Source organism: Diadema antillarum, unplaced genomic scaffold (genome assembly GCF_040938485.1).
Source record: "Diadema antillarum isolate AM-2024a unplaced genomic scaffold, OU_Dant_1.0 seq00000927_RagTag, whole genome shotgun sequence".
NCBI lineage: Eukaryota > Metazoa > Echinodermata > Echinoidea > Diadematoida > Diadematidae > Diadema > Diadema antillarum.
Window position 1 is genome coordinate 151,104 of NW_027271778.1, and position 9,500 is coordinate 160,603.

At 40.4% G+C, this 9,500-nt stretch overlaps 1 protein-coding gene across 1 annotated transcript in view; it reads right to left on the minus strand.

Annotated features, from left to right (window-relative positions):
- The window catches only part of LOC139741406 (somatomedin-B and thrombospondin type-1 domain-containing protein-like), a 70,293-nt gene extending 61,236 nt beyond the window's left edge, over positions 1 to 9,057 (minus strand). Inside the window, exon 1 of the mRNA XM_071651991.1 lies at positions 8,424 to 9,057. Within this exon, the coding sequence (XP_071508092.1) occupies positions 8,424 to 8,682 (259 nt within the window). The 5' untranslated portion in view covers positions 8,683 to 9,057. The remainder of the gene's footprint in view (positions 1 to 8,423) is intronic.
- Between the last annotated feature and the right edge of the window lie 443 nt (positions 9,058 to 9,500).

The following is a 9,500-nucleotide window of genomic DNA, read 5'->3' on the forward strand; positions in this document are numbered from 1 at the left end:
TGAGTCAGTGCGATTCATCCCTGCCGAACCGTGCTCAAATATCCGACAAACATTATAACAATGCCAACCTTTCGAGACCCTTTTGTTTGCGCGCGTTCGATTCTGCTCCGTTACAGTTTGCTCTCGGTTGTAAATGTGTCAAACTCAGATAGCTTCTCTCTGGCCATGAATTCCAGACTCCGCAATATGTATAGCTCCAGCTCCGTGCTCAATCTGGGTCATGTACTGTCACACAATCTCGTGCCAATTCCAGGTATTACAACAATTTAGTTGCCAAAATGGAAAAAAAAGTTTGTCTGCCATGAAACTCTCTGTAGGTGAAGGTAATATTTTGTCCTTTCCTTGTAGGCTCGAATAAAATGCTATGAAAGACCACAACACGACAGAGGAGACAAAAGTACGATCACGATGACACCCAACATACTAATAGTGTTTTTATTCTGGACCGAACGAAAAGACCGCAAAGTGGGTTGAAAGAGTGCTGTGTCTGTCGACTACCGGCAGCTAAGGGAAGAAAAACAATTCATGAATACTCTGCAAAACGTATAGAGAATAGAGCGATAAAATTATTGTTTGTGAAAGCACGAGATTATCATGTAGAGGGGTGAAGGTTGAGGTGTGAGTTTTTCTTCAATTTGTCTCCCCCTACAAATAAAATTTGTACTAAATTGTACAGAGGGAGACAATTTGAAGAAAACTCACACCTCAGAATTGTCTCTCTCTGGCACTATATTTGACCTATATAAATTGTTTCCCTCTGCTTTCGCGAGTCTTTGGGTCACAAAGTCTCCTATTTCAATGTCTTGATTGTTTGAACTTAATTGTAACAAAAGAAATAATCAAGTTCTGGTGCCTTGCCCAAACAGCTTTGAACATAGCTATTTCTCCCACACCTTGTCGCCATTTCGCGACTGCTCTCACAAGCAGAGAGCAACAACATTCCCACTTCTGCATGATGTTTGAGGGCCATAAACCAGTTCGGGGTTCCAGTTTGGAGCATGAGCAGAAAAAGATCATTTGTACCAAGAGACAGGTTGGTTTTTAATTTCACTGACATAAGCATCTGTAATGCTATGATTATTCATGAATCCTTATAAATGGTGCCTGCCAGTACATCCACCTGACAGCAAGCCTGGTAGTTGGCAATGTTAACAGAAAAAAGGTTTGTTAATGTATTCAAAACAGCACAAGGAAATAGATGATTCCCAAAGTGTTGATTGACGAACCATTCTGGTCACTTCATCTATACAGGTTCATTCTTTGTTAGAATACGTGTTCCATTAATTGCTATGTTGGGCAAGCTGATGCATTATGTCGCTTTGAATTGAATGAAGTGCCTAACCAACTGAGAAAAATGAAAGGTCATTAGTACTCATGTGCACATGAGTTATCTCCGAACTGGCTTATTGTACAGGTACTACACGACGAGTTCAACACGTGTGCGGACCCATCGCTTCCACTGACCTGAAATCTGGCTTTCCTATAAGAAAGCAATGTTTCCCTTCAATCTATACAATAACATAATATAGGCCTTCTTCATTTCCGACCCCTTAATGAGACAACTTGGATTTATGCAACAGGTGTTTTCCCCTCAAGAATCTACAGGTCACGTGATCCTCGGTGTCTGTGCGCGACTTTCATGATTTTGAGACTACTTAAAATGCACCATACATCAGACCAAAAAATGTTGAAGTACGCGATCGGTTCAAGAAATGGCACGCATTTAATGGCGTACCCTCTGATTTTTGTGGCAGCAATTTTCAGTGTAAATCGAGCGTATGTTTTATTTATGATTTTGTTTTGATCCAAATTCTACCCAGTTCTGCCGTCCGTATCTTGCCACTAGACGTCGAGTGTCAGGTATTTTGATGTGAAGTATTTAAGAGTGTTTGCTTGTCCGCTTTATCGCAGTGTTTGAAGTACCGGGTGATTCATACGTACACTAGACTAACCCCTCGCTATATTATCACAGAGTACTGATAGAATATCAATAATTCCGTCACGCCTACGCTATTTGTAAATCAAAGGTTGAAACGTCATGTCCCAGAGCGTCCTCATGCACACGATTATTTGTCCATTTCAATTTATGTGAATCGCCATTAGCATTTAAAACGTCTCCAGTGGCTGGGACAAGTCTACCAAGAACATCGTCTGTTGTTTTCATTTTTGTTCTTTGATTTTGGTTTTAGAGAGCAAGCGCTGAGCTCGAATCATTAAACATTTCGAACAAACAGATAGCTGCCATTACATTTTGAATGAACAAGAATAGACGTTAGAAACTTGACATGGGAGCAACTATTTCCATACATAAGTAGATATGTTTGTGTTCGTTTTCATTTTCACGAAAAAAAAAATGCTGCAAATAATATCAAACTGATACTGAAACTACCATGACTGTAATGAGGGCAAAATGATTTATTTGAACGATTTTTTTTAGTATTGTAAGAAATTGACAATACTGTTTTCAATTTTGCTTCATTATGAAGGAGCGGGATTGTAGAAATAACTCTGGCAACCCTTTCCTTTCACTGGGAAAATGATAGAGATGTGAACCGGCAGCCTCTCTGTCGTTATCACCAGGCGATCGGGGGGGGGGGGGGGCAAACTTTCATGTAAGGAAACGTGTTTTTTGTTTTTTGTTTTGTTTTTCTTTTTATTTGTGTGGTTGTTATTTTTTTAAAAGAAATGATTGACATATAAAGGAGTCATTGGATGGTGAGGGACGTTCGCACGTCTGCATTGTCTGTGATTGTACCTTTTGTCACCACGCACCATGGCGTATCAAGGAACTTTTTTTATGCTGTAAAAAATGTCACCTAACATAACGTGATTGGTGTACCGTGCAATTGACACTCTCGCAAAAGTGTCTGACTATGCTAATTTTAGTCATGCAAGAACTGTTGATTGGCTGCTCCTTTTTTTTTTCTCCATGGCTTCCATGGAAGACCTTCATTACGTTCTTAACATCAAACCTTCATACGGCGTCACTGACTCAGCTGACTTGGTAAGCACTTTAAGCAAAGCATGTAAACAACGTGTTTAGTCCTGGAGCCTCACATTTTCTTTATCTCAATAAATATGCAGATCACGAATTGAGTAAACAAAATTAGAGAATAGAGTAGACAATAAGAAAGAATTCAAAATAAACAGAGCCCGAGTAAGGGGAACACTGACAGTTTTCTCTGTCGTCTGACAGCCAACTTAAGACCAGATTATTCTCGCTCTGCTGTCTTTTTAAAATTTTCTATGGTTTTTAAACTCCAACTTTTCGACTTATACCGACTCAAAATTCCATCCATTCTAATAATAAACGTACGTATTCTCTTCATCTGAAAGAAAGGAATGTGTTATATTGGAATTGCGGGTCGAGAACTCCTGTATTATGTCGTATATGCATTAGAATATAAAATGCATACGAAATCATATAACATACATGTAATATGGCATTACTTTTTTTCGAAGATAATCTCATAAAGCAAAACTTTTTTTTGGGGGGGGGGGATGGGGGGAGGGGTACAATTCGTTATATCGAAGGTTCGTAATCCGAAAACGAAATACTGTTCGTAATTCCGCAGGTTCGTTTAGTAGGCACCTTTTTGGCCATTTTCGAATTAACGAGCCTTCGGAATAACGTCACAAATGCTCGTCGGATTAACGAACCCTACTTCATTTTCGGATTAACGAACACGTAGGTATATAGAGTTCGTATGTGGGGGAGCTGTGGCATAGTTGATAAGCCTCCCAACTCCTGATCCTATCGGAGGACCCGAGTTCGAATCCCGCCCAGTGATGTTTCTACCCACTGTGTCCCTCTCGACCCAGGTGTGTAAATGGGTACCTGGCAACGCTAGGGTAATAATAATAGCAGGGCCCTCTGGTAGAACAGTGGCAACACTGAAGAGGCTGTCCTGGGTAAATAAGACCTTATTATTGTTATTATTATGTTTCGGAATTGCAAACCTTTGGAATATCGAACCTAATTCATTTTCGGATTGGCAAATTTGTCCTTAAGAATAACGAACATCACCTTTGTTTTTTGTTTGTTTGTCTTTTTTTTTTTTTTGGGGGGGGGGGGGTATATAGAGAGGATAACCCTGTTCTTACTGACCGATGATCAATGGATAGATCTTGGGCTCCCATTTTCCTCATTCCGCCGGCACGATTTGTCGTTGAGAAAACAGTCATTATAATAGGGTGCTCCGTTTTATTGCATGCTCGATCAATGCATGCGGTGTAGAATAGGCATTGTGGCTATATATCCGGTTAAACTTTGTGTCAACACAAACTAGCGCAGACACTCGAAAGAATGGTCCCTCCTCGGAGATCGTTATCACAACATTTTGTAGATGAGATGGTTGTTGTGACGTCACCGTACGTCATCAAGCGTGTAGAGCGAATGACGTCGAAGTGAAAAATAATGGGTCTCTATACATCCCATATGAAACTCATGTCCTGGAGATATGTCGATATTCAAGCGGAGTTACAATGTGGGATTGTATGGTAAACAAGGCACCATGGAAGAAAAGAGAAACCAAAGCAACGCTAAACAGTGTTAAACAGTGACCTTCATTTTCATTTCCTAATATAAGTAGACAGAGATAGAGAGAGAGGAAAGGATATGTTATATATATATGTACATAAATATGTGTATATATATGTATATAAACATATATGTATAATGGTTATTACATATATATATATATATATATATATATATATATATATATATATATATATATATGTGTGTGTGTGTGTGTGTGTGTGTGTGTGTGTGTGTGTGTAAAGGGACTGAGAGAAAGGAGAGAATTAGATAGACAAAGGGAAAAAAGCAGGAGACATTAAGATTAGTTGTTATAACTGATTAGACTAAAATGTTATCTCATTGGGAATTGATTGTTTCGTATCTGATGCTATTCTTTCATTTTGATTTTTTTAACATCATGATTTGTGTAATGGTTCTATCTAAGTAAACTAGCAGTAAACTTGACCTCTACAGCTGGTTAATCAGCGATTTATCACGCTTTGCAACCTTTCATTATATGACCTTGGAAACCCTTTACGTTTTCAAAAGTTATAATAATAAACATTGTCTCCAGATTTTTCTTTAACGTGTGAAACCTCCAATAGAGGTTTAAGGATTTTCTTTTCTTTAATATGCGAAGACTACAGACTTTCAAGATTAATCTCATAACTCTCTGCTTCATCGTCAAAGCACGAGATCGGAATCATAGCTTCCTAAAAGGATTAATGTAGTGTTTATATCTGTGAGCATCGTTTCCTCATCACAGCAAGTGCATTCTGCACTGGGAGTTACAGCCTGTACTCAAAAGAAGTTCAAGTTCTGGTTCAAGTGTATTTATTTTTTCTCCATCTCCAGCATAGCAGCACATACGCATAGTACAAATAAAATGAAAAAGATGTAAGCACAAGTAATCCAAAATGGAGTTCAAGGTACGTTATAGATTTGACGAGAATTGAAGAAGTGAAACATTTTGAGTGAGGAATGATTATGTTATGGGAGAAGAAGATGGGGGTGGTCCCTTAAAATGGAGGAACTTGTGCACTCTTGAAGATTTTGGGTTCCACCAGTTGCATTTTACAAACAAAGAAGAAAACAAATGGAATGTAGACGCAATGAGAGACATTACATTACATTACAGGCTTATCCCAAAATGATGTGGGACATGTGTGATGCCACAGAGTTATTGTCTGTTCAGACAATCACAATGTTCTTGTTCGAAAGTCGACCACTGTATCACCGGCAGAACGATATACATACTTGTAGTCTTGCTTGGTCGCTCACGAGTGCTAGGCGCTCCTTGTCATGAATGCGTATGTACACACATATCATAATTATTATGTACGTCCAGAATGGCAAGCAAAAGGAGATAAACGATTCCATTTAAGGACATCGTTGTCGCGTGGAGGTCTTCAAAAGGTAACCATTTCAGCGGCAGCCAAGTGGTAAAAGCATTGGGGCATGATTGGAAAGACGCATAGCGATATTATATTTGCATACTTGAGTGTCTTTCCAATGTTATATTTTATCTGTAGTGTGGAATTGCGCATAATCAACCGTGCGTATACTCTGAAACCAACCATTCTTTGGAAGAAGAATCATTATGATTACATTGCAGGTGAAGAAATCATGATCAAAGAAACATGGCGTGTTGTTCTATAAATGCATGTACTGATGACAGTAAAGCGAGTCAATCACTTGCATCGTATTTCTTTAAAAAGTTAATTTTCAGTTAAAGTACATTTAATTTCCAATGACAGCGTTGCCTTGCTAGGACCTGTCCAATTATTAATGGAGCGAAACGCAGGTTGTGTTGAGGATTTGAATGCACTCTTTCAATGGCGTCGTTGACCGTATAATTATATACCTCACCGCCAAGTTCAATTTTATCAGATGATTTTAAGGGAGAAATCTACCTTTTTCAGTATCTGTATGCAACCTGACAACGTGGAAACACACGTGCCCAGTACGAATCATATAAGTTGAGCTCTGCGTAAATATGCGTATGTGTACTAGTATACACAAGGATAATAGGGTTATACAAGTCATGTTTGTGTATGTGGAGGTCCGTGAGTGTATGCAAGAGGGCTGAGTGTAATGTGGGTGTGTGCTGAGGTATTTGTATATAATGTTTTCTTATTGGTCTGCGCAATGATGATATGGTCGATTTTACAACCTGAGCTCCGATGGTGAAGCCGAGAAAAACAAGTGGAGGAAGAACCCATGCCGGGTACATAATCGTATTGGCCGCTTCCATAACACAGTCTTCGTGAGACCAGTCATCATTGTTTACACCCGAGAAGCAAATAAAACTCGGCCTACGCGCTGGAATTCTCCCACGTGTCATTGTACGAGAGGAGAGGACGATATCGTTTTTATTTCTTGTTTATGTCGCCGTATATGAGTGGGCGTTTATCTGCCATGCGATGATGGGGGTGGGGCGGGTGGGGATGGTAACAGGTGAGGCGGTAACACACCCAGAAGCGGCGCGGCGTCGCGGCGTTGCATCACCTGCGTCTTCGCAGGTGATGTTCTGATAGTCTTCATATCCAGACGCAGACTTATTGCATGACTGCATCCATCTCATTAAAAAAGAATCGCCAAAACATCAAACCATGGAGCTACAAACCAAACCAACACCTCATCAACCAACTTGACACGAAAGTAACCTCAGATGGGTGAAACCATTCTTCACATAATCTTATACCTTGAGGTGAGCATACATGCTCACTCATGTCTTTCTTGTAAGTTGGTATATGTTAGCACGAGCGGGAGGATACCAGAAGTTGCTTTTGAAATTACTTCTCTCCAAATTAGTTTATTCGCTAGCCTCAAATAGGCGCAATACTTCCTTTTTTTTCATCATAGCTGTCTTTTCAGACGCGAGGCTACACAGGTAAGAGAGAGGGCACGGAGGGTGAATGTCTTAAGAGTCCCGCCGATTCATGAAGTCTGGCTGGATGCTTCCACAACTGACCTCCAGCGTGGGGTTTATGTGGGCTGAGGCAAACATTTTGGCGCGTTAAAAAAGGTCGTTTCTCCTCTGTCGGTGAGTGGCACATGGGAATAAGGTAAGACTGCTATACTTTGATACATTAAATTGAAGAGAGTATCCTTCGTCGTGTTTGCCAATCACGCATGGGTCTGGAATGACGCACCAATCTGCCATTTCGGAACGACTTGACAAAAGCTTCCTTCGTCTTCTTAATCAAATTGATTTAGGAGATATATATCTGTTATATGTTTCTAACCATGCATACTCTCGAAAAGAGAGAGAATGAGAAATATACAGAAAGAGAGATATACACAGTTGTGGTCTTCTTTTTTTACTGCTTTGAGATTGTCTCTTCTGACCTCCCTACAGTGTTCTCGTTGCGAAGCTCATTACTGGTCTTAAACCAATACCATGGTTTGTGACTGAATCACATGGTTAACCATCTTCATTTTCAATTTCAATTTCAATTCATTCGTTTTCATACTTCTCCTTTATGAATATTACATCAGAAATAATGGCGTATAAATCGTATGTGCCAAGATGGTCTTTAAATATGAAGAAATTAGGGGAAAAAATCTAAATGATTTCGTCTTTCCATGATTTTCATTTATATATTTTTTTCTTGTGTAAAGACATTATGCCACATATACACACCCAAAACGCACACGTACAGAGTAACATGCATGCATACATACATACATACATACATACATTATATCATTTTTATTTCAAATAATTTGAAGGGGGAGAGAGAGAGAAGGGGGGGGGAGAGATGGATATATTCTTATGAGGAAAACATAAACATTATCAAGAGATTACAAATATCGATGACATGCATGACAGCCACTATCCTGATGTAGGATTGAATATCGAGAGATTGGGGTGGATGTACACACGCCCTCAACTTACCCTGGCACGTCTGTTCGTAGTCTGAGCAGCAGTCCCGGGTGTATGTACAGGCAGAGTCGCAGTAGCATGGTTGAAAGTACCTCGATCCCACCCGGTAGCCCTGCGAGTGGCAAGAGATTTCTTTCCCGTCGCAGCAGAGCGGCTGACCGTCGGGTCCCCCCGCCGCGCAGCCGTTGGCCCGGACCAGAGCGGGAGCCACGGAGATGAGAATAGAGAGCAGCGCGAGAGAAGACGACACACTCATCTTAATATGATGCATTGCGAGAGAGTTCAAGACGAAATTTCTTGCAAGAGTCCAACCCAAACACCCACACTCAATTCCCGTGACAGAACAACGCGAGATGAGAATATTCCGTTAGGTACTAAATCCCTGGCAGGCTTGGTTCACGACGCGGAAAAAACTGAGCATAGAAATGAAATGAATATGAAATCCAAACACGATTGAAATTTCGTCGATGGTCGCAACGTTAAGGTCGAGCTTGATTTGCATCTATTCCACTGGACACTAACCGAAGTTAAAACTTCACCCGGCCGTCCTTACTCCACGAAGTTGTCGCGGGACTCCGAAATTTTTTTTCTTCAAATTACGAGATCTTTCTCGAGTTCGCTTTAATCATAAAACGTTATGTGTATTAGCTAGTAAGAAGCATTGAAACATTGGATGATTTGCTTGATAAACTGATGTCATTTTCGATGATATGTCGATGACTTCCTCTTTCCCGATCACCGTAATCCTCGATTCAAAAGACTCCGAGGGCAGCGATTAGGGAACGCAACGCACACTCACCAGAATGAGTGAGGAAGAAGACTGTTTGCAGTCGTGTGCTTGCTTTCTTTGACGGGCGCGAACTGTCAGCGAACTTTACTATTTTCCTTTTTTAGGTAAGCACAGATTTTCCGATTTAGGAGAAGGGCATAGAAGTACAGCGCCACCAGCGGCAATAAACACACATGATTTTAGATGACGCTTTCTGATTGGTCAATTGTTTGCACAGCTACAATTCTTTGCAAAGCTCTACCTCTCTGTGAACTCCTTGGTGTACTTCCAATTCGAGCGGACACTTCTCAGGCACCACC